The following is a 26,607-nucleotide window of genomic DNA, read 5'->3' as shown; positions in this document are numbered from 1 at the left end:
TGTAATAGAATTTAATGAAAATTAGAAATTGTATAGGATTGTTCTGCTTGAATAAGTCAGCCAATTGATTTATGTGCATGCTTATGAACATGTGTATCTAATTAAAAGTGTGAATATAAAATATTTAATATTGAAATAAAATTTTATCTCAGAGAATAAGAAAATAATTGTTTTTCATTAATGTGTTTTGTATTTTATCATCATGTATGAACTTGTAAATAGTTTTCATAATAATGCTATGTATATAATCCACTTAATTGTAATTTCATTATATGCAATATCTCGCAAATATATAGGATGAAATGAGAGAGAAATAATTATATATAAATAGATAAAAAATATTTTCAATATAGTTATGTTTTTAAGATATATACATACGAATTAATTTTTTTTTCCAAGAAGAAGCTCGCAGATCCCTATTCGCCCTTGATCCCTCTTTCTCTCTCCGCATGATATAGTGCTGCCACTGGTGAGCAATGCGCAGAATCAATTATAGCGTGTATTCAAACTTGAGATAGGCTTACGAGGGTATAAGGGAATCGCATCGTGGGTGGTCCGTCGAGCGGGAACGTGTGTGGTCCGGCAGGTTCATGCGCGCTTGAAGTGCAGACGCTGTCGCGGCGAGATTGTAGAAGATGCGAGACGCTCCGGCCGAACGAAATCAAGACCTTGTCCCGTGGTTAGCCGAAATCGTATATAAGAACAACGGCCTCGACTCGTGAACGCGACGAGCCAAACAAAAGTACGCACATCTCTCCCGCCCCGTTCTATTGTTTATTTACGCGCTCCACGTGACTATCTTTTTCTGAAAAATAATAATCATCGATTAGATATCTTGCGTGAATATTTGTAGAAAAATAAAATTTTTTTTCTTGTTTTTTTGAATAAATAGAACTGCTCCTTTTACTTAAATTTTATCTATATTGATCTCTGGACGAAAATATTGTTTTCTTACTCTTGCAGATGATATTTTTGCTGGTTCTCTATTGCTTGCTATTTCACGGATCGTCATCAACACTGGAGAATGAGCTTAACAATGATGGCGAAAATATTACATGGAAGGATATGGACTTGAGTCCTCGGCATAGAATTAAAGATTCTAGTTATCTGCTTGATAGATATCCCATAGGAGAACTGCCACTGGATGTATCAACTTGTCGCAGACCTGCCAAATGTGTTCCACTTCATAAAAGTACCTGCATGGGTACAAAATTACCCTACTCCTTTACAACATTGGATCTTATACCAGAGCGTGTGACTCAAGATATTATTGAGGTAGATAGAATTATTATTTATATATTTTTTGCATTAGTAATTGCATTTTCCTATTCTTTCTTTTGATAAAGCGCATGGTATGATCTTTAAAAAACATGCATGCAAGTTAAAAACATAGCAATGTGAAGCATTCTATGGAATAAACCTGCTTCTTGCACCTGTAGATCTGGAAATTTTAATATCAAGATTTATATTTGAAATTGTCTCAGGTATTTCTTCTTTTATTATAGACACAAGCTTATCTTTCTACAATAGAATGGAACATTCAAGGTATAAGGTTAATAAATTTTGTTGTCTGGATATATTATCTGGATATATTTTTATTTTTTTAGCATAGTTAATAACACATTGTTGCATATGTCACATACATTGTTTAATATATTAGATATTGCATTATATGTCAGTGATGTAATACAAGCATTCTTATATTTTTTTCATATGCATCTTTCTATTTTCAGGAAAGATTGCACTTGTTACAAGCTTTAAGACATGTACCAAAGTGCTGGGCCGTTGTTCAACCATTTCTGTGTTCGATATTTATGCCAAAATGCATCAATAATACAGTTGAATTGCCATCTCAAGAGATGTGCAAAATGGTATCAGGACCCTGCAGAATGTTAATTAATCACACGATATGGCCGAATTTCGCAAAGTGCGACAATACAAAATTATTTCCGCGATTATGTAAAAATGACATTAGAGAATTGAAATTTAATATTACCGGTAAATGTTTGAAGCCTCTTGTGCCTACTGACAATGCCCTTGCAATTTTTGATGGGGTGGAAGGCTGTGGAACAGAATGTTATGACCCATTATACACGTCTGATGAGCACAGTCAAATACATTCGTTCATTGTATGGGCTGCAGGTATCTGTTGCAGTTTTAACTTGTTCACTGTTGTAAGTATGCTAGAAAATATATTTGTAACTATAATATATGCTTCACAGCATATATATATATATATATATATATATATATATATATATATATATATATATGCACACATATATATTATTATATATTATATTTCAGATAACATTTTTGATAGATTGGAGAAGTGCAAATAAGTATCCAGCTTTAGTCATATTTTATATTAATGGTTGTTTTCTTGTTTCTTGCATTGGCTGGTTAGTTCAATTTACTCCCAGTGGTAGAGAGGTAATTATATGCCGCAAAGATGGAACATTAAGGATGAGAGAACCAAGGTACGTTTTGCAATTACTTTAATAATCGATTTTGTTCCTGGAGATATAATTTTATAAAATACTTATGTATTTACAGTGGGGAAAATTTGTCTTGTGTTGTTGTCTTTGTTCTTGTCTATTATTTTCTAATGGCAGCTATGGTATGGTTTGTCATATTGACATATGCTTGGCATATGAGTTTTCGAGCACTTGGCACAATACAAGATCGTATAAACAAGAAGAGCGCTTATTTTCATCTAATTGCTTGGTGTGTACCACTCGTTTTGACAGTTGCAATCATGGCGCTAGGCCGAATCGATGGTAACAGCATGACAGGGATATGTTTCGTGGGTTATGCTGATCATGCAGCAAAAGCTTTTGTACTAGGTCCAGTGTTAATTGCTGTACTCGTAGGAGGATATTTTCTATGTAGAGGTAAGATTCTTATCATGTATATTTGTATATTGTGTAGGACAGTAAAATATAATTATATTTAAAGTTCCCATATTTTTTTTCTTTATGCTCTCTGTATTAAAATAAATTGTAAGTATATTGATATTTTTTTAAATATATTAAAGGATTATCGTGTATTTTTATAATATACTTATTTAAGGACTTTACACACTTATACGCTTAAAGATAAGCAGTCAAGAAATTATATCTGAAAGGGCAAGCTCAAAGATAAAACAAACCATTGTTAGGATGGGGCTTTTTTCTATAGCTACTCTTGCAGCGGTTGTTGTAACATTTTATTGTCAAATTTACGAGATTCAACACTCTTGGGAATGGCGACAAAGTTTTAGAAATTATATGATGTAAGGATTTCGATGGTAGTCATAGATTCATGTTTTAACACTGTCTTATCTATTATATTGATATTCTTTTGTGTTTATTTAAAGATGCGCAATAACGACGATGTATGCAGACGTGTCCGACTGCAAAATAGACATGAGACCTAGCACAGGTAAATTGCAATTACATTTGCTTGCACTATTTTCCACTGGCATTCTTATGTCCTCGTGGGTTTGGACTAGTTCGACGGTCGATACATGGTGCAGATTTTTGAGGAGGTAAATTTCGACACACGTTAAGTACTTACCGTGCTAACAACTTACTGTTATCTACTGCCATCAATGCGATTCTGAATAGTGTGTGTTTTTTTTTCATTTGCAGAATCTTCAATCGCGAGTCTGAAGAGCCCCCTATAAGACTGAGTAAGCATAAACTTATCGCGCATTTATTCGCGAACCGTAAAACGTTTAACAAGGCCGGACGACTGTCCATAAGTTTTCACAACACTCATGAGGATCCGGTCGGATTGAATTTCGATCTCAACTCCGCGGCATCGCAAGACTTTAGCACGACTTGGGCAGCTGCTCTGCCAAAATTAGTGACGCGAAGAGGTGCGCTAGTCGGTGGTACTACAGGATCTGTGTCTAGCAATAGACGAAATTCAGCTGATTCTGAAATCAGTTATAGTTTTCGATGCGTCTCTATGGAATCCAGACGAAACTCATTAGATTCGCAGATATCTGTACAGATTGCACAAGTGAAAACCACGCGAAAGGTCGCCAGTCGATCGCGTGGTCGCCGCGGGAAGAGCAGAAGAGACTTTGGGAAATCCCGATCGAGTAAAATCGATCCGCTTTCCAGGAGAGGCAGCACCACTTCCCAGGATAGTCAACTGATGACTCAAATACCTATGGTATTTCCAATCCAAATGCCCAATATGGGTAGAAGATTAGGGAATGCTGGATTGGACGAGCGACCCTTGGGCTTGAAGGTCATCGATACCAAAGACACAGGCATGTTGTTGCCTTTTTTGTTGCGAGGGCAGAGTGGCAGCGACGAAAATTTAAGCAGTGAAGAAAAGAGACATCAAGATATGGCTGATAAAGACGTCGACATAGAGACGGGTAATATGGAAAAGGAGGATGAGCAGGATAGCGACAGCGAAGATAGTCAGCTGGAGGAAGAAGTAAAGATGCTTGACCCAGAGGAAGTGCACGAACGTAGTAAGAATAAAAATAGCAATAAGAAGACTTACGAGGATGATCGGAGAAATCGTGAAGGTAGTCATAGGAGCAAATACGTCCTACAGGACGAAGCTATCTTGAAACATTTGCTTCAAGAGACTGGCGATGTCAAGATGAAGAACGAAAATGAAAAGAAGGAAGTGTATAGAAAAACTGTGATGGACGACATGGACTCTAGTCACGCCTCGTGTTATCCAGAATTAACGAGATTATTGCAAAACGACGGGCCTACCAACGCCAGAGAAATGGCAACGCAGACTTCGTTGCCACTCGACATACTGGAAATGGAGGAGTTAAAGCAAAGTATCGACGAAATAATCAATAGCAGACATTGTAGTTCTAAAGGGACTCAAATATCGCCGCAATTGAAAAAAGGCAAAAATATTGTGACATAAGACTGACAATGAGGTGGTCTTCTCTTTTTGACAAGTGTATATTAAAGAATGTGCATATAATAGGTACGTACTAAATAATGTACTTGTTTATTTAATTAAATTAAAACAACTATTGCATCGCTACATTCAATTGGACTATTTATGTACTATATTCTTATCGCTCTTATCTGCAATGATTATAGTATTTTCTGAACAAGAGTGAGATCATGTGATGATTCTTTACGGTTGTCTTTACTGTTGTAAATTATATCAATATATAAAAGAAAAGGGAGAAAAAAATAAACGAAACAGTTGAATGAAGTAATATCACTCGAGAAGATGTATAGATACAATAAAACATATCAATATTTTTCTACATTTTATTGTTGCTAAAATAGTAATCAAATTTCAATACGATCGATAACTTGCATATCGCGCAAGTAATATAATTTAATCTATATTTATATCGATATTAGCGAATTCCTAAAATGTAACATGTCGTAAACATTATTTTCCCGCAAAAATGAAAAACTATTGTAGTTCGAATATTGTGTATGTTCAGACGTTTATATAAGAATGTGTATATCGAACGCTCTCTATAACAATAAGATTCTTTGTTTATACGTATATTTTTTTTAACATATAGCTAAATAAAATACATTTTTTATATAATTCTATTACAGCATTAATCTATTGCCTATTATAATTATGGCGCTAATGAAAACAGAAAAAACTTTTTCTCGATATAATTATATTATCTAAAATTAAACGTCCGTACAATAAACGCTCTTTTTACATTTTAATATAACCATTAGATAGTACTTGTCGTGTACTTTTGCAATAATCATATTTTTCACAGTTGGAAAAGTAGTATTCAGTGGATTACTTTTTTGCTAATATGAAAATCTAAAAATCGCATTCTGCTGAATATTTATAACAAATGTTTCTAATGAAATTTGTTACTTAGTTATAAACTGTTTTTTTATCATTGCTTTTCATATATACTTCGTAATTCTTATCAATATATTTACAGATATAGAATCTGTATGTGTGTATGTATACGTCGCATTTTAAATTTTTTTAAATTTAAATTTTACTATTCTCATATTTTCTTATATTTTCTTAAATGTGTTTCTATTTAAAACTTTCTATTACTATGTGTGTATATATATATATATATATATATATATATATATATATATATATATAATTCTAAAATATATTGCTTTCAATATATATGTGTGTGTGTGTGTTCAAAATTAATTGCTATATTAAATATATTTTACTTTTCTGTTTTTTTCGAGAGAAATAAAATTATCATCATTTACATTTTTATTATAGGATATCTAATCACACAGAACAATGCATATTTTAGCAGCTATTGCGCGTAATAATATACGTCTGATTTAAAGACTATTTTTGGCACAAAGAAATTAATATCAAGAAAGACTCATCCATTGATCTAATTTAATAAAATTTCTAAAAAAATATTTATATTCAATATTAATATTTAGGCCATATATCATTAAATATATCGCTGAATTAAATCAAGAATCATATACGAAATATATTTATGTCAATATCGGAAAGTTGAATCTTCGTCCCATAAACTAATACTAGGTCTCGCCGAGCATTTTTCTTGTAGCAAGAAAATGTCTTCGACGATGTTATCTTCGGATGTAACCGGTATATTATGACAGACAGACAGATAGAGTGAAAGAGGGAGAGATATTTAAGATTCCTCTTGTGTCCGTTTCTCGGGCGTTTCTACGTTTTCATATCCGGTTCCAAGTTCTCCGTTACGTATTTTTTTCCTACACTCGATCACAAATATATCCGGACTTTAGATCGGGCAAGTTTGTGTTGCATTGTATGCGCTATATTGTACACATTATATGCATATATTATACACACAGTATTCTTCGTGCACCATATTAACTTTATTTGGCAGATAAACACAATAATATAATAGATCGTTCGCTCTACGAAAGTACAAAAATAAGTATTGTTGTGAGGGACGAGGGAATATTGATATGAGAGATGCGTGTATTGTTTTGATTCGATTGACGCGCGCAAAAAGAGAAAAAGAGACACCCCTAGAATTAGTTTCCCTTGTCCGTCAATCACACATAGAAATGCATTGCGTCTTGCACATGCGTTCGCTCACTTACATATGTTATTTCCATCGTGCCGGGTTAACGCGCGATTCTCATCCCGTTACACCCTAAATAAATGCGCGCTATTCGCATGCACATACATATACAACGCTAAGATTCTAAATGACATATTTAATATTGATAAATAATATAATATATACGTGCATGCTGCAACGGAGGTGTAGAAAAAAAAAAGATTTCATTCTGGTTTATTCACCACCACCGCAAAGACGGCAGGCAAGAACGTAAACACAGTTCATCACCCAGTGAGGAATTGCCCGCTTAGGCGAGGCTACTTGGATTTGGCATGAGATTTTTTATGCTTAGTGTGTTCGTTACCCCAGATGTTGTTGTTCAGCGTTTCCCCGACGAAGTATAGAATTGTGCAAAACGTTAGCAGCACCGCAAAGAATAGGATTCGCAGCGGTTGTGTTAACACATCCATCACAGGATACACCCAGATGCCGCTTTTGTAATAAATTACGTGCATCCTGAAAGATAAAGCAAAATATTCAGATTACATGGACATTTAATTTGTCGAGACATTCAGAATTATTCGATAAATGCAATCGTTCTTATCAATAGAGGATACTCTATATATATCAGACTGAAAAGAAAGCAATCCGGATTTTTTTGTGAAAAATATGTATTAAGAAAAAATGGTTAGAACATTTTTTTTTTAATTAAAATAATTGCCGTTTGACTCTATTATTTTTTTTCACTTTCTTTTAGTCAGAAATTGAATTCGCGCCGATAAAAAACTGACTCCTTGGTCGCAAAGAATTCTTCGATCCGTTACTTGATTTGACCCGCATTTCAAAAGCGTTATTCCTTCAAGCTGTGCTGCATCGATCGAAATAGGTAATAATTTAAAGGCGCAACATCTAGTAAGTAGGTAGGATGCGGCAGAACTTTCCAACCCAAGTCATCAAGATGTTCACGGTGACTGCAACGATATAATGATCGGGCGTTATCGTGCAGAAGGGTGTCCTTAAGCCGGTTTGACACATTTTCCTTCCTTATTCATCTTTCTCAATGTTTGCAATTAGTGAGAGTTAAAACAGTCTTGTCGTGATCCACTTTAAGCTGTTTTGCAAGTGTGAGATCTTCTTTCAACAACGTCTTCAAATCTCGTGTTTCCAATCTCTACCAAAGACGCAGTTTGTCTTCGAGGTCAAAATTTTCACTTCTGAAGCGTCTAAATCATCTCTCAAATACCTCACAAATTAATCGTTTGGTTTCGGCGGCATTTTTTTTCAATTTTTTTTTTTTTTTTTTTAAACAAACAGTAATGAATATGCACTTTTTGCAGATACTCTGGCATCTTGTCGAATCAAAATAAACATACATCTATGATGGACAAAAAGATTTATCTTGCAATAATTTTAATGTATGATAAGCAATCTCAAAATAAAAAAAAAAAATTGCTAACAAAAATTATTACGTTATATTATCGTCTAACCGTGACCCGGATTACTCTCTCCCCAGTTTAATATTTCCTTCAATTTGTTTTCTTCACATGATTATGTATAGAGTTATTAAAAAGTTAAATGTACAAAGTTTATTAAAATATTCCAACATAATTATACAAGCATAACGCGTTATTACAGGCCGAATACCCGGACTCGTTTCACTTACCAGACTAAGTATACGAGCATGAAGCCCACGAGTATTCCAAGGCCGCGAGATCGCTTGGGATATTGTCGTGGCGCGATAATCATTTCGAACACGGTCGTTACCATAATCATCGTGTGCATTAAATGATTCAACCACCATGGAAAGTACGGGTCCAATGCTTTTGGTAATACTAATTCACGGTCCACGAACATCAATGCCCAGAAGGTCACGCCAACGAACTGCGAGACGCAACATAGAATTGGCATTATCGAATTTTATCGAAACGTCATTTTGATAAATGATACATTTGATAGAAAATTATATTTATATAAAATTAAGTATAGAGAGTAAATGATTTGTTTATACAGATCTTTAGATGCAGGAAAATGCATAATTAACTATATTTATATAGAGAAGACAGTACAATTATTCGCCATTTAAAAAATGTCACAAAATTTTGAATATTTTTTCCACGCTTTTTAAAATAATTAAATTAATGCATTTTTTTAATAAAAAATGATTTTTTTTTAATTAAAATATATCTATGCTACAATTTTGTTTTTGTTTAAATGCATTAAAGATGGATTATATTTGCATTATCGTAGCGCATATGTACTCGTGCTCGCAGGATTACAAAAATACTTTTAGCGGAGACTATATTAAATAACAAAAATGATATATATTTGAATTGCGATTGTATTATAGTAAATTTACTAAGGTTTATTTATTTTATAAGATATTTTTTTTATTCTTCATTGAACTTGAATTATTGATATTTTCCGTTCTCGAGTGTTACATAAATTTCACACAACATTATAAAAAAAAAAAAAATAATAAACAAGTGTTTATACGACCAAACTGGCAATTTATTGTTTGATTATTATATCACGACGTTTCGACCATATGGCTTTGGTCCTTATCAAGTAAAAATTATAATTAAAAAGTAGAAAGAGAAAAATCGAAATGTCAAACTGACATTGTGTCAACCACTATGTTTGGAATACTGAGATCAACTGTTGATCTCAGTATTCCAAACATAGTGGTTGACACAATGTCAGTTTGACATTTCGATTTTCTTTCTACTTTCAATTATAACTTTCACTTGATAAGGACCAAAACCATATGGTCGAAACGTCGTGATATAATAATCAAACAATAAATTGCCAGTTTGGTCGTATAAACACTTGTTTATTAATTTATTTACTGGCGACATTTTTAAAATTAAACATAATAAAGAAAAATATATGGAAAAAAGAGATCAACTATTATTTACCATGGCAACGGGAAATCCGAGACTCGCATGGAAGTAATCCTTCAACTTTCGTGCAAAAGGTGGTTTCTTGGGGTTTACAGCATTCGTACCGTAAAAATCGTTCAACAGACATATTAAGAAGAATACGGCTTGTAAAATCTAGAACACAATTGACATTTCAAACTGCTCTAATTAATGAGTCAATAAATATTTTTAACGATCCCTATAGTTAGAGGATCGTGTATGAAAATATCATTTAAAGCTAATTATATAATTGAATTAATATCGAAGCAACTATATATAAGCGACAGTACTTTCGTCGTTAAGATTGATTGCATTAATAAACTGAGCTGAAAATTGAGTGTGTAATTGATCAAACACAAAAGTCAAACAGACGACTGCGAAAGAAATGAACACGTGCAAAAAGTGTTCTCCTTTTTTTTTATTTTATATTTGAAATAAGCATGCCTGAATGGCGAAGACTATTTACTCAGTCCAGGCATATGTAAACTGCTACTGTAAACATATACTTTATCACTTACTACAATATTAGCAAATTATTTGCATAGTTTAGCATATATTAATATTTGAGTGTCACTCGACGCGTCGTTTGGTTAAAAATGTATTTCATATTGACAATACAAATTTGTAATTAGTATAGTCACATATTATAATTAATGTACATGTTAATTATATATATTATGCACATTGTTAATATATACGTGACTTGATTCTGTACATTTCTTTTCTTCATTCTAGATATTTAAAAAATCTTTAATATCTATATATAATAAATATTAATTCTCTTGTATTGATTATATTACATAAAATATCACATAAGCGATAATAAAATATAAAATATCATGAGTTTTATCTTTTCATATATTATTTTATCACCTATATGATTTTTAGACGTCTAGACAAACGTTTAGGTATCTAGTATTGACGTCTCGAACCGAATATTGAAGGCTTAATTTGCGCTATCAAATCCATCACGTGTCAGTCGCAAATACATGATGTGCGTCGCGTGCATTCCATCAAGTGAGGCTTTAATTCGTTGACACAAGAGGAAATGACTTCATTTTCTATGCTATTCTTGATATCAATTAAATTATTTGTACTAATTAGCATCTAATGAAACTGGGGTTCTTTGAAAGTAAAAAGCAAAAATATTACAGAAAAAATTTTTAAATTATTATAATGTTTTATTTGAATACTTTAATTGCATACTTATTATAATAATTGCAAACTGAAACAGAAAAAAACTCATTAATCTAAAAATCTTAGATCTGACGATACGGAAATTGCTTTTTCTCATTTTGCTAAGTGAAAAGATTAATTCGAGTTAAAGCATTTGAGCGTAATTATCGATCGATTGACGTTGCACATAAGCAGTCTTGTGTAACGCGTGCTCCTCCTGTTGACTGCAAAATATCAAGTGGTGCTTAAACAATTGAATTTTGCTCTTTACGAGCGGCATGATGGCGATAATTTAAGCGTGAAATGGTTGAGAGTATGTCATCTCACGCGATGATAAGTGACAAAATACTTGAACATAATCTCGTCGAATGTAGAGTCACGCTTTTGACTCAACAGAATAAATTGAGTGGAATAAGAGCTGCTCATTTCACTTTTCCAACAATACATTTTTGAAATATTCAAAATGTATTAATTGTGTTGATTAAAAAAAATAAATAATTCCAATATATCTGTATTAAATATACGTTGTGCATTCCTTCATTCAGATATATTTCTAAAAATTTTAAAGATTTTTTAGAGAATTTTTTAGTCATTTCAACGATAATTATTTTTTAATATTTGTTCTTTCTTCTGGACTGCATGAAAATTTTTTCTTGCACAAAATGCAAGAAATGAAATTTGCACGCTTTTTTCAACTAAGGATAACAGGATAAAATTTTTTGTTAAAAAAAGATTGCTATAGAATAGTAGGGCCATATTTTTTTTTTTTTTTTTTAAGAAAACTCTATATATAATTCCCCGATTTCACCGATAATCATAGATGAGTATATCCCGTTTTTTCTTTGTTTGTCCGACTTGAAGAATATTATATCACCATGTTTGTGATTTTTATATGAACGCGCCAGGTAGACTAGACGTGTAAGTTTTCACTATTGCATAACACGGTAATAAAGATACACCGCACGTGGTTACTGGATATACGATCGTAGAGAATCGGTTCTTGCGAGGAATAGTAGAAGTTTTCATCATCGTATGATGTTACCGCATGAAAGATGCAGAAGGTAATCTTTTTTTTTTTGACGAAAATTCGAACGAGCAAGAAGTTTAGACTCTCCCCAAAAAATTAAAATGATATTTAAAGATCAAGTTGTCGCTGGGCAGAAGTTATACATATACGTAATATTTTTTAAAATAGTAATATCTTATTTGTTATAATACGTTATTTGTTATATATATTGAATATATTACATGTAGGAGATGTAAAGTAAGAGTGCAAATATATATAAATACACACGATCCTGAGTGAAATAAAAATTTAAAGACCAAGCTATAACGATGAGAGAATAAAATCTCGTTGCAATGGAATCTCGTTGCAATGGAATCTCGTTTCGACAAACTTCATCAGATTTTTAATTAAATTCGGATTATTGCATCGAGATCTTGTTACGTATATCGATACACATATATCGCGATTGAATCCTATCAACAATCCTAATAACAATTTCATGAAAATTCCATTACGGGAAACATTTCTTTCTCTCGATCAATCATCACAACAAAATTTCATTGTCTGCAACAGCAAAAAGATGCAAAAAACAAGTGCAAAAACACCTTCGTATGTGTTGAATGCGGGTATGTATACGTATGTATGCGTGTGTATGTGAGTATTTCTGTGTGTAACGTGCACATGGACAACAAAGAATGACTTCGTCAATTAAAACGGTGCATTAAGCTTGTGTAACTTGTAACTTCGATACTAACCGCATCCCAAAACGTTAGAAACTTGAACTTCCCACCGAAAGCGCTATGCACCCTCGTGACATTGTACGGCACAATCGTATACGTGTAATCGTAAAAAACCGCGAAAGCGAACTGTAGGAAAGTAATCGCATGGAATCCAATTGCTAGGCCCTCTCGCATCTCACAGCTGTTCGCGACTAGTCTGAAATGTGTAATTATCTCTTTGGACGATACTCGACGGTATCATCAATCGTCAGGCAAGAATGTAGGAAGCAGATACAAATGTTCGCGCGTACATTTTTTTTGCAAAATCATCCCATTTCGTAATCTTAGAATCATTCATTCATTGAAACTTTCAAGTCCAACGATAATAAGCCGCGAGAAATCTTTATGTCTGATAGCAATAAAGAGAGACCGACATAATAATTAAAATATTAAAATATAAATTTATATGTAAATATGTAACGTAATAAAGACATGTTTACGAACGCAATTAATATCGCATATATTAATAGCACGTTTTGATGTAATGATAGTCGAATAAACGACTGTCTAGTCTGTACTCGCAAATTCTTATTCTTTCAACCGCATTTTCCATTACTGTGGCCAGCTAACATTGCAGCAATTCCTTAACGTATATTTAAGTCCCCCAAAGAGGAGTTGTCTTATTTTAACACACCTTCTCTTTAGAAAATTAATATACGCCAAGAAATTGTTGCAATAATGAAAAATGCAGTTGAGAAAGCAAGAATTTAGGCAATTATTAAACATAGTATTTTGAATCTGATTATGTAAACATTTAAGATTGCAATAAAATAATTTTGCTGACACAATATGTGAGTCATTCATATTTTCGTAAGTATATATTCGTTGTATATTTTTTATACGTGATTTTCTTATTTGCTTTCTAAATTTACTATCTGAAATAATAATATATACGATAAATTAAAAAAAAAAAATTTAATGAAGAAAGGTAATTAGTTTATATATTTTATTTCTCGTATTGGTTGCACACAATCTTTTTTTATTTGCACTAGCTTTAGCTTTGAAACTCTTATACTTTTTGCAAGTGACTTATGGAAATCGGCATCGAGGTCGATGGACGCGATTTGTTATTTAATTTAATTATCGTAACAACTTGTTACAGTGTCATCGAAAGCGGATTTATCTTATCAGAATGATGAATATGTAAAGAAAAGGTAGCTCGGAGAGATGGAAAGTTCAGTTGATAATTTCCCAACACGTGCGTATATTATGCAAGTGAGTATATCTAGTCGAGTTACATAATTTTATTACGTAACTAAATACCCGGTAAAAAGGATTCTATATATGCGTAAACAAATTTTAACTTGTTTTTCATTCTTGTGACTCATAACAGAATCCTTTCTTTTTGCATTTATTGCTATCTTATTCACACTATGCATATATGTACAATTTCTTTTATATACATATAACTAAGCAATTCACTGCTTTTTTTCGCGGTTACAGAAAGGAATAAATCATAAAAAAAAAAAAAATTGTAGAGAAGATATTGTACCGTCTGTCATTTTTAATGATTTAAATAACAGTTGATTTATATCGCAGATAAACATCATTCGCGATCCGGAAGGATTAAGTAAAGGTGAAATTTTGAGTATGCCAATTATTCCAGAAAGCTAACAATCGGCGCTTTCGTTTATAATGTATCAAACGTGATTTCTCTCCTCATTTAATTTCGCATAATTTACATAAATCATTTGATGAATTTCTTTTTCCCAATTTGACTCTTATATGTACTTCAATCTCGTTTAGATAAGATTTTAAAATATATAAGAATACACCGATATCAAAATTTATTTTATATTATTTAGATAAAATTGATATACTTTTGTATAAATCTGTCTTTTTAATGAGCTCAAGAAAATATATTTTTTATTTTCTTATCATTTTCTTACTTTTTCTCATCTGATCTCTATCTTGTATTCTTTTTCACGGAGAAAAGAATAAATGAAAAGTTTTGCGTTTACTTTCGATACACGAAGAAACGGGAATAAAGCATTGTAAACTAAATATCGTAAAACAATACCTTGGACGAGAACCAAGAAGCATCCAAGTTTTATCTTTCGCTTAAATGTTGCTGTTAATCGCATTATGCAATATAAAAGCACTTTGAGCAAGCGCAAAGTATATTATAATAGACTAGCATTAACCTTAATTCAGCGAAACATCCTGATGGATCGTGATTATAAAAAAAGATATAATATTTGTAATATTTAATGATCAAATAAGGATATGGAAACTATGTGCGATTATTAAAAGTGTATCGAAAATTAAGCGAGAAAAAAAGAGTAAAAAATTTAAAGGAAATGTATAGCAGAAAGTAATTAAAAAATAAATTTAAATGCCAGTGTATTAAATTAAAATAAAAAACAATATTTATTTGTAATATTTAATGATCAAATAAGGATATGGAAACTATGTGCGATTATTGAAAGTGTATCGAAAATTAAGCGAGAAAAAGAGTAAAAAATTTAAAAAAAATGTATAACAGATAGTAATTAAAAAAAATGAATTTAAATGCTGCCAGGATATTAAATTAAGATAAAAAACAATAAAAAAAATAAGAAAAATAGCTCGAAATTCGGAAAAACTGAAAATTAGTTGAAAATAAAAAAGTTGAAAATTAAAGTTGAAAATTAAATTCTTGCGCATTTTAGCTAAAATCTCATTTACAAGCGATTTTACGCAGTGTAAAGTCTCCGATAAATTCAACTCATACGAAATATTCGCCTTAAATTTTTACTGGGTCATCGGAAGCTCACACATTGTAGGTCTTTGTTGTAACCGTGCTGCCGAAGCATGAAATTAATAGAGCATTTCCCTTTCACAAACTTAATATGGAATGTGGAGCACTTGAAGGAAATATTAGGTGACCCGTTATTACTTATTAAGTTACATCATGCATTTTACGCGATAGAGATTTTTTTAGTTCACGGATCGCGAATCTGGAACAACACGATTACCCTCTCGGGAATGGCATTTACTCTGTGATCGTCGATACATTGTTATCCAATACTTGTTTTTTACCTTTGTGGATGCGCGTTGTCGATCAAAAGTTGTCAACTTGTGGTGTTGCCGTCTATCAGAAAGTCGTATATCAGTTAAACAGCATGTTGCAAATAATTGAGAATAAATTGTAAGTTAAAAAAGACATAAAAGAATATAAAAAAAACTTTTAAATAAATAAAAAAAATTCCCATATATATATATATATATATATATATATATATATATATATAATCAAAGAAATATTACAATTACATAAAATAAAAGTACAAATAAAAAGAAGAAATAGTTAATAGGTGGAAATAAATATAAAATAAACATCACGCAAAAATAATATAATAAGCACGAAAAGTACAAATGTGTGAATTTTATTTAACCATTGCAATCTTTTTTATTTTTAATCTGCATACAATTTGCATTTGCATACAAATATATTAATGAAAAAAATAGCATTTTTAATGTTTTACATGTAGAGAATATGATTTAAGTCATTTAGTCAATAATTTTGTATTTCTTTCCATAAAAATGCATTATAACAAACAATGATATTTATTTTATGATAAAATTGAACTGCAAGCAATTCAAGCAAGTCAACAACGCGAGTTTTAAAAATGAATCAAGAGATAATTTGCAAACGTTGCGAATACATTGATTACGATATGTATTTTTCATTTTTTTTCAGATAAATACTATTATATAATAAATTATGTATTTTTATCTTCCTTTTTGTTTTATATCGTTTAGTAATTACTCTTATTTAATTTCTTTTCCTAGCGTAAGGAATTTTTTTAAGCATCCTAAAGATTTTGAACTTTACAGTGCCAAACACACAACACAATAATGATATATAATATTGTAATTTATCATTTTCGATATTTCCATGATATAATGAATGAAGTTTGAATTTTTGTTCCACCTCTTTTTTTCCTTATCAATACATCCAATGGTACTTTACACAATTCCCCACAAATGATAAAATAAATTGCTTCCATAATTACCTTTTTCGAAATAAAATATAACAACGAAATTAAAAGACTGCTAAATATGAAACAAGAAAGAAATCACTACATAACGTAATTTTAAACAATCGAATTGAATTTTAAAATGAAAAAAAAAAAATACAAAATAAAAAAGGAGAACGGGACAGATTTTCCAATGCTCCTTCCCTCCGATCTTCCCGCTCCTACAGAACGTTACGAACTCGAATGAACTTTGCGAGGTGAATTTCCGTCGTATTTTTTGTCCAGGTCATCTGTTTCGAGATAAAGAACGGAAAGAGAATCTTCGCGGCTACACGTCACGTGTCGTACTACGTCCGACTACGTCGTAGCCGTAGTGCGGACGGCCGAGTCCCGGCGACACCTGCCCACGCGCTACGACTTGGCGACGCCACGCCGGAGAATCGTCCGGTGCTCGAGCAATCGAGCGGGCGAATTCGGACGATGCCATGCACCGGACGCGGCGTGTTCGCGGATACATAACCTCCACCCCACCCCACATCTCGAGACCGGAAGTCGCAACGTGGCACAATTTTCCATGTGATTCTAAAAAAGTACGGGAAAATTGTCGTTTGTCGCGAATGACAAACGTGGAGATTATTCTTGCGAGTAGACACGGCAATGTATCGCCGTGATCTGAACCCATCACGCGAGATTGTCGTGATGGGTTCAGATACAACGGCTTTGCCTGCCGTGTGAAAACACGCGGGGAAAAACGAAAAAACTGAATTTTCTCTGCATTTATCGCAGTCCATCGACACGACCGCGTCTCGCGAGAAAGAGACGAAAAGAGACGAAAAGAGAGAGAGAGAGAGAGAGAGAGAGAGAGAGAGAGAGAGAGAGAGAGAGAGCCCTATTTTTAATCAGCCTACTCGGTCGTCTCGACGACCTCGGGATGCCGATCGATCTACCCTTACTTGGAAAACGCGCGCTTCGATTCTTAGAGCGATCGACACGTAGTTGCTTTTGTTTTTATTTTTTTTTCTCTTTCGGAACGTGAGATTCTGTCAGCTGTCACGTGGTCGCACGAAAACACTCCCTAAAGCACTCGTGTCGGCAGTTCGCGACTTACTGACGGATAATGGAGTAAAACGGCGGGAGAGGGAAGGGAGAAAAGACCGCAGCGTGCGTGCGTTTGGCACTAGTTCATGCGGCCGCGTTCAACAGAAAATGATGGAAGGGGGAAACATCCCCAGTGATGGATTTACTTGTCCCGGGTACCCCACACCCATCGTCTTTTACTGAAGTCTATCTCGAGTATACTCATGATGTAAGTAAGCTCGGTTAAAAATATCGCGATTTTTTTTTATCGAAAGAGGTATTAATGTCACAAGTTGAAATAAGAAGCGTTTATATAGACCCATTGATATAGACTCATGATCAAATATTGATTTTGTCCGTCTCTACTGCTATTTACAGACCTTAAGCGTTATGTCTCCTTCGAATGTAGGCGTGTCTGTAATCTGCAGTTTATTGGAATTCTTCCTTTTTTTTAAATAGTTCTTATATTTCTTCTACATCTCTTTAGTTTTAATATTTAAAAATTTTTTTAAAATATAATTTTTTTCTTTATATAGCACGTGGAAAATTACTTATCGTTAGGTCATCTTCTAATAAATCTGTTTCTGACAAACTTAGAAAGAGAGAAATAGAGAGAGAAAAAAGATCAATTTATCATTCTGGGCAAAGTCTACATCTCGACTTTTTATAGAGATTTAAAATTATATAAAATTGCTAACAACCATAAAGATATGTATTTTCTATTATTAACAATAAATTTGAAAGAATCACAATGTAATCTCGTCAACTTAAAACATAATGTGAAAAAGCGATTTAACGAGCTAATACGTTTAATAAGAGAACTAATAAAAATTTTCTTTTCTTATCAATAGCTGATTAAAATTTATTACAATTTTATTACATGTTATTACATTATCATGTTTGCTCTAATTTATTAATATCGCTATTTAGCTAAGTTTAATTCACAATTTATTTAAGTATGTAAATGTGCCATTTGAAAGCGTTCGATGATGATTTGAAATTTATTGATTGATTGATAACAAATAATTTAATCTGCGCTGTGTCTTTTATGAGAAAATTATTCATTTATTTATTTACTAAAAATTTAAGGATGTAAATCTAACGTATACGTCTGCGTACTTCGTATTATGTTAAATGTTTCGTGACGTCAAGGACATCACGATGTTTTTATGGCCCGCTCACCTCTCTCGGCTTTCGATCATATAATTTTTTTCCTTAAGATGGGAATGGTCTTGAAAAGCAAAAAATTTTACCATTGAAATTAATGACAAAATTTTTTCTTTTTACGTTTCCGTCCTAGGAAAAAAGTTGCGTGATTGAAATAGTTGTCATTCATTTAGTTGTCATTCACGTGGCGAGGCTCGAGTGGGAAGGATGTTACGTGTGTCGTCTTTTGCGACGCGATGGCAACAAGTACTAGCAAGATGCTCAGAGCGATTTATTCTCTAAAATCATTACTTATTACTAGCATTACTGATTAATTAATTCTCAATGATTATCGCGCATTAATCAGCTATTAATTCGATTCATCTAGTATCACGTAATAATTGTCAGATTATTTTTGAATTTCTCGTATGAAGGATGGATCAACTCCAAATGACATTAGGATTTAATTGATAAACTATACTTTATCACCTGTATTTTACCCTGTATATAATTTTAATCGTCGTCATTCTTGTTTATTAATCATTTAGTATTAGCAGAACCGATAATAGAAATAGCAAAAATGGCGAGTGGCGCATAAGACATGTGATTTTCAAGTAGATCATAGCTTTCGCGCGCGGATCATAATTTTCGATATATTGCAATATAATAAAGTGTGCGTTCCATGTAATTAACATCGGAAATGCTTGTAATGTGCTGTGCAATCATCGTGATTCTAGTGATTGTTGTGACGCGATCATAATCAATTGTATTTTCGCAAGTCATGTCAGTGAGCGTCATGTCAGTGAAAAAAAAAAAACAAACAAGAAAAAAGGAGATGGTCTAATAAATTGGATAGATGATTATAAATTGTTTATTTATTAATTCTAAAATTAATTAACATTGCTTGTTTAGTCTCCGCAATAATTATTTAAATCTTAAATTTTGTCGTTTATATAAAACATTTTCCAGATTTTATTACATAAAAATCTTAAAATATCTATAATAAAATAATTGTATTAATTAATGTTTGCATATAAGCATATGTATAAAATATTTCTACATTTAATATTTATAATTATTTATAATTATTATATGTAAAAAAACTTTTTTTGATACTTATACAATCTATATTTTATTAAAAATTTGAAACAATTGAAAAAGCAAGGAACAAGTGAAAAAATTGTGATAGCGTATAATAATTAGTTTTTCAAATATTAATTATTTTTTAGACACTTTTTTATGCATGTAATTTAATTTAAATATATTTTTTATTTTACAACATTGTATATTACAATTCTGCCGTTACTCATCGTATCGATCAATGTTAAATTATTTTTTATAATCTCGAGCTAACAGATTTTTAAAAATTGTAACAAATTTTACATATGCACTTGAATGTATGTCACGCGCAGAACTCGAGGATGATCAATTCAAAAATTAAACAACAAAATTTAATAAAATTGATACGGGAGCCTCATTCAAAAACGTTTGGATTCAATTTCCATTTCATATTTCAATCGATCAATTTAAATAGAAATTGAGCTCTAATCTTGAGCTAGGTAAACTGCTAGGTTTTCTTGCAAATCTCTGCTATAGAGATAAGATTTTATATTATTATTAACTCAAAGAAAAAATGCTTTTTCAATTAAATTAAAAATGTGTTTTTAAAGTTAGGTGATTTATGTTTCAGAAATTCAGGAAATGTCTTGTTTTATTAAAGAATGGTTATTCTCTACTTTTTATATATATTATACATATACATTAATATCGGATTAAACATAAAAAATATTTTGCCACGAAATTAAATCTGTATAAGATGAGAATATTTAAAGATCAGAAAAATAATAATTAAAAATTTATTACATTTCTGTATATCAAAGAACTATCAGAACAGAGTTGATTTTAACCATCTAAACCGTGCATAATAAAAATACATAAAGACATTATATTTTCAACGAATAATAATAATGTCATCTATAAAATTAAATGCAAAAATCAATGCATTTTACGTCGGACAAATCAAGAGATAATTGTGAAAACCAGAATCAACGAATATATGTCTAACATAAAATAGCATCTGTCCAAACAATCGATTACCTCAGCACATTCTTTTACATAACCACGTTATGGATTGGAACGTAGAGATTTTGGACTATGAGTCCAATTATTACAAAAAATTAAATAGCAGAAAAATGTTATGGATATGATGGAGGACACTGATTTATTAGACAAGATGTATTTTTCATTGCTCGAGATTCTTTTAAATAATTTGCAACGACAAACTTCGGCACATGCGCACTTGGTATTAATTCAATATTTATAAAAGCTTACTTGTCATAAAGTCAGCTACCAGTTAAAACTTATCCTGCTCATTGAGAACATAAGAAAGAACTATAAGAAAGTTTTATTTTCCACTTTTGATTTTTTGACTAGATTCATTAACTTCACATTATGTGACAGTGAGTGTTCAGTGACAATAATTAATCATTTTACGAAAGGAATTTTTTCTGCTAGTTCTTGTTCAATAGTTGTATGATTTATATTTTAAAGAATCATACTTTGTAGCTTATACACAGATATACATAAGGCGATTTCTTTTTTTCCTTTTTTTCTTTTTATTTAACAACGATTTGATTTTTTACCTTTTTTTTTATTTTAATTTTTCAATTATCATCATTCTCCATGGTTATAAAGGTGAATTAATAATTTGGACAAGAAGAAGAGAAAGATTCTTGTCATCTTGCAAACCGGACTACCATTATATTATGTTAAAAATAAAAAAATATTATTTAGTCTTATGTATGATTATAGCAAATTTCATTGTATTTATTAATTTAATCTGATTTAGATAACTTATGCTATTGATCTAAATATTTATAACTCATATATGCATCATTTTAATTGTGGCTGAAAAAAACGTAAGTTAAAATAGAAACGTTCCACAAAAACGTAAAACAAAAAATATTTTTAGATTTTTTATTCAAGTACCCATAATATATAATCAATGTATTTATTTACTAACCGCTTTTCTTACTCGTATTTCTACTAGTACCTATTAATTTTACACCTATTTATTTATATACTTTATATTTTATACATAGAGTATTTTTTTATTTACACATGAAGAAAGAAAGAGTTAATTTTTTACAATTAAAAAAAGATAGACGACTTACCACATTCCATATCGTTAAGTACTTGAATTGACCAGGATCAAACTTTTCAAATTTTTTTCCGAATATAGGAATGTGTAAGATGATGAAGGCATAGAATAAAGTAAAACCGTACATCATTAGACTGACCAAATGGGCTGTAGTGTTTAAAACGTTCGTCATCCTGATAATTTTCTGTCAAATTCAATAAATACATAAAATTAGTAAAATATAGTAGTGATAGCAATAGTTATATTATTATTATAAAATATCGATATCACACGATAAAGAGTTAACTGTGTATATTTAAATAGAAGGATAAAATATATCGGATTAATTTCGATAGCAACAGTATATCAGTATTGTGAATGCGCATATCTTTACTCTTAAAATTTATATCTAATTTATATCTGAATTGTTGTGAAATTTAAAAGGAAATTTTTCTTTGGCGGCTATCTTTGTATCAAGTATGTTAATGCTAAATATTAAGCATGTTTATTATTAAGTTTAATTGTGATATAGAGAAAAAAATCGCTTCTCACAAAAATCATTCTAGCTATATTTATCCAATACAATGTTATGATTAATATTGACCAATAGGATTTTAATTTACCAGAGGATATTAATAGAATTTGCTATTATAAGTTCTATGTGTTCTCTATGTTACAAACAATGTTCTAGCAAATATACAAAAAATAACGATCTATTTTCGTTGTGACACCTAAAAATCTATTTATATCAACAAAATATTTTCTTAAGTGTTTGATATTTAAAATTCTTATATGCAAATAAATTTTGAAAACAATTATTAGCAATAATTAATTGTAAATGCGGTGCAGATATTCTAAAAAAAAAGTCCTCTAAAAAATTATTTATTCATGTATAAGTCTTGCATAAATCAACCGTTATACCTGAAACTGATATTATTTGTATAATTTGATGTGTGTGTGTGTGTAACTCGTTTACGCTAAGAAAATAATATTATGTAATTTATTCATATAATCTACTCGCAAAGAGATCAAGAAGAAGAATAAATTTACTTTGTTTTTCTTTCTTTCATTATTATTCTTTTGCCTTTTCAATAATTAATATAATACTGCACAGATTAGATTTTGAAAATAATTTCAAAGAAGTTTATAGGCAAATTATTGTTGTATCGTGTAACGCTTCGCAAACTATTCTATATCATTCATGCGAAATGATAACGAATTCTTCTTCAAGTACATAACGTCTTTCACAATAATTTTTTATTATATATAATATTCTATTATAACTATATTAACTACTCCAATGATATTTTTTCATGATATAACAAATTAACATATCTGGCATTTTGAAATGCGTGTTTTAAGAAGTAATTCTATATTGAACGTAACATCTAAATGTTGGAAAAAAAGCAATTTATGTAAAATCTTTTTCCATCACATTTGCAATTATCAGCGCAGCAAAAATACAATTTCCTGTTGGAAGCTTTAACTATAATGATACGGTTAATTGGATGTGCATTTTAATCACTTGCTAATTACATAAATGACAAGATCTACGATTATTATATAAATGAAGAAAACTGCATAAGACAACTACGGATTATTCTAACAGTACAGTTCAAGAAAAAATGACATTTTTGTAATACTGGAACAAAATCAGTCATTTCTTATAGTTTTTTGGACATTGAACATGAATTTGGTTTCCAAACTGTTCCATCACGTCAAAATTTTGAAAAATTTGCAATTAATGTTGCAAAAACGAGCTATTTTCAGTATAAAAAACGACTAGTCTCGTCCCGATATTTTTTTTGTTGAATTGTATAATGCTTTATGATAATAACATATTTTTTCTATTACTTAGATACCAATAAAATATGACAATTTATAATTTTTTTTTATGATTTATCGTTCATGTTATTAAAAAATATACCGAGTTTTTTATATATTTTTATCGCAAAATTTTATATAAATATAATAAATATAATAATAATTATATAAAATTATCTTAAAATTACATATACATTTCATGTTTGCGAAAATTAAAATATTTCTTGCATTATTTCGTCCGATTGACCGAGCAATATGATAAGATTAAATAAGATCATCAATGCCTTTATAATCAATATTAAAAATTTTATATTGAAAAAGATTGTTATAGATATATGGCTACAGATATATATATATGTATATATATATATATATATATATATATATATATATATGTATATATATACGCGTAAATATATAAATATAATTTCGTATTGAAATAAAAGATAAGACCAAAAAGCCCTTAATTCTTAATTATTAAGTACGACTTGATTTACCTTCTTATTTCTTTGCCGTTGATGATTATTGTCAAGTCACGACTGAGAAGAACTTGATTGATATTCGCACTGATTCACAATTCAGCACCGATTGTTCGCATTCAATTGGTATACTGGCACATATTAAAAGTTCGATAATATTATCGACACAATAAATATATACATATGTAAATATAAAATTATCGGGATGACTTCGCATTAATATTACGAGCGTTATTTAGTATCCGGGTCGGCACATGGGTCACGCGAAATGCTTCGCTCAGTTGTAACTTCTCGCGATGATCGCAACGGTTTTATCAGTGTAGCAATAATGATGAACGAAGAATGATGACGACGACGCGATCGACGATACAGGAATGTGGATCGAGTATCACGGTCGCCGGCGCGGCTATACTGCGCTTATATCATTGCCACGCTACGAACACGTATCAAGGCTAACGAGAATCATCTTGTTTCTATTGCACATTTTACATTTGGGTGGGAGAAGTAGACATTGACGGGAAAACTTAAGTTCAAGTACGTAGGAACTTGCGTAGAAAAGTTGCCAATAATGAATACTGGAAAAGAAGAATGTTTTGAAAATGAGTCAGCCGAGAAGAAATGGAATTAAGTTCGAAATTTGCAGTGAGAGAGATATATAATCTTATCTTATATAATTATATTTGCCTAGATTTGATTATATATAAAAATAGATCTAGCCAAATACGATTATAAAAAAATAAGATCATGTCATGTCACATACACACACACACACACATATATATATATATATATATATATATATATATATATATATATAAATTTTTATGTATATATGATCATATAAAATTACATATGTTTTCATTAAATTTTTTAAAATTTAATTATGTATATTTACATCTGATCATATACAATTTTTTTTTGAAAAACATGATAATTAACAAAATATCATCGAAACAATTTTTGTGCTTCTGCGGAAATAAAAATAAACAATTAGAGAGAAGGAAAAACAGACATGTATTAGAGAAGATAAAGAATTTTGGAGAGAAAATAGTTGATTCTAGAATATATACATTGTATAAAATAATTAAAATTAAAAAAAAAATAATTTAATACTGTAAAATATAATCTATCTCTGAGTATTTGTAAATAAATTTTTTTTCTCAAAAACGATTTCAACTGCCGTCATAATAATGCTAACGAAAATGATATGAAATCATGAATATTTATAAAACTTTTGATACATGATGTGAAAGGTCGATGTTATCATAGATTACATGACTTCTCAATATGTTTTGCTCCCGGATACAATAGAGATAATTTTTCCACATAAGAAGACATTATTACATAGTCTGAAGATTCTTTTAATGCGCCGAAACTTGCCATGATATGTACATAGGAAAATAATTTTTTATGTGTGTGACAGAATTCTTTGCCTTTTTCTTTATAAAGACTATTATCGCAATGTAACAATATGTAAATACTTTTGAAATTGAATTTGAAAATTATATATTCCGGCATATATATATATAAATTTGCATTTTTTCTGATAAATAATATTATGTTAATAATATTTCTTTTGATCGCGCTGATAAAAGAAATAAATCAGCCGAGAAATATTGAAATTCTGATAAAAGGATATTGATAAAAGAAGACCTCTCCTTTTAATTCAACAACAATGCATATGAATATTGTGTAAAAGAAAGGTTAATTTAACAAAATTTTTCATGAAAGAATAAAGCAAATTATGCGCTTATTGTAGCAAAGATTTTTAAATATATTACAGTATTATTTAAAATAATAATCAAATATTGGAAATATATAATTGCATGATTTATTAAAAATAAAAGAATAATGGTTTTGCAAAAAAAATTAGATATATGATGTATATAATTATATATATAAATCTTTGTGACATATTTTAGATAATTACAAATAAATCTGATTTTAGGAAAATCGAATTTTATATTTATTTCACTTGTGATATATATATATATATATATATATATATATATATATATACATGATATATGTGTGTAATAGACATTAAGATCAAAATATATTATTCTCTTCGTTAAACGAAAAAACTTTAAATATATTAAAC

The 26,607-nt window shown here is 30.5% G+C and overlaps 2 protein-coding genes across 8 annotated transcripts; one reads left to right on the top strand and one right to left on the bottom strand.

The window, feature by feature from the left end:
• The first annotated feature begins 359 nt into the window (after window positions 1–359).
• Window positions 360–4,899, top strand: LOC126858726 (protein smoothened). Of its 2 annotated transcripts, none has more exons than XM_050609213.1 (8): window positions 360–742; window positions 964–1,275; window positions 1,734–2,174; window positions 2,308–2,480; window positions 2,557–2,894; window positions 3,073–3,274; window positions 3,359–3,529; window positions 3,609–4,899. In XM_050609213.1, the coding sequence occupies exons 2-8, from the start codon at window positions 964–966 to the stop codon at window positions 4,888–4,890; spliced, it is 2,919 nt and encodes a 972-aa protein (XP_050465170.1). In that variant the 5' UTR covers window positions 360–742; the 3' UTR covers window positions 4,891–4,899. The 2 variants fall into 2 exon arrangements, with proteins under 2 accessions (XP_050465170.1, XP_050465171.1); XM_050609214.1 differs by having other exon boundaries at window positions 362–742; window positions 3,633–4,899.
• LOC126858733 (androgen-dependent TFPI-regulating protein-like) lies at window positions 2,055–24,915 on the bottom strand. Of its 6 annotated transcripts, none has more exons than XM_050609230.1 (6): window positions 14,900–14,937; window positions 12,856–13,036; window positions 9,916–10,053; window positions 8,664–8,881; window positions 7,365–7,516; window positions 2,055–2,183 (listed from the first exon to the last, which is right to left on the bottom strand). In XM_050609230.1, exons 1-6 carry the CDS (start codon window positions 14,920–14,922, stop codon window positions 2,167–2,169), a joined length of 729 nt encoding a protein of 242 aa, XP_050465187.1. In that variant the 5' UTR covers window positions 14,923–14,937; the 3' UTR covers window positions 2,055–2,166. The 6 variants fall into 6 exon arrangements, with proteins under 6 accessions (XP_050465187.1, XP_050465186.1, XP_050465188.1 ...); XM_050609229.1 differs by lacking the exon at window positions 2,055–2,183 and adding an exon at window positions 5,236–6,683; XM_050609231.1 differs by lacking the exons at window positions 2,055–2,183; window positions 12,856–13,036; window positions 14,900–14,937 and adding exons at window positions 22,238–22,408; window positions 24,525–24,915 and having other exon boundaries at window positions 5,236–7,516.
• Window positions 24,916–26,607: the final 1,692 nt, after the last annotated feature.

This window comes from Cataglyphis hispanica, chromosome 2 (assembly GCF_021464435.1).
Source record: "Cataglyphis hispanica isolate Lineage 1 chromosome 2, ULB_Chis1_1.0, whole genome shotgun sequence".
Taxonomy (NCBI): domain Eukaryota; kingdom Metazoa; phylum Arthropoda; class Insecta; order Hymenoptera; family Formicidae; genus Cataglyphis; species Cataglyphis hispanica.
This window is presented reverse-complemented; position numbering and strand designations above follow the sequence as displayed.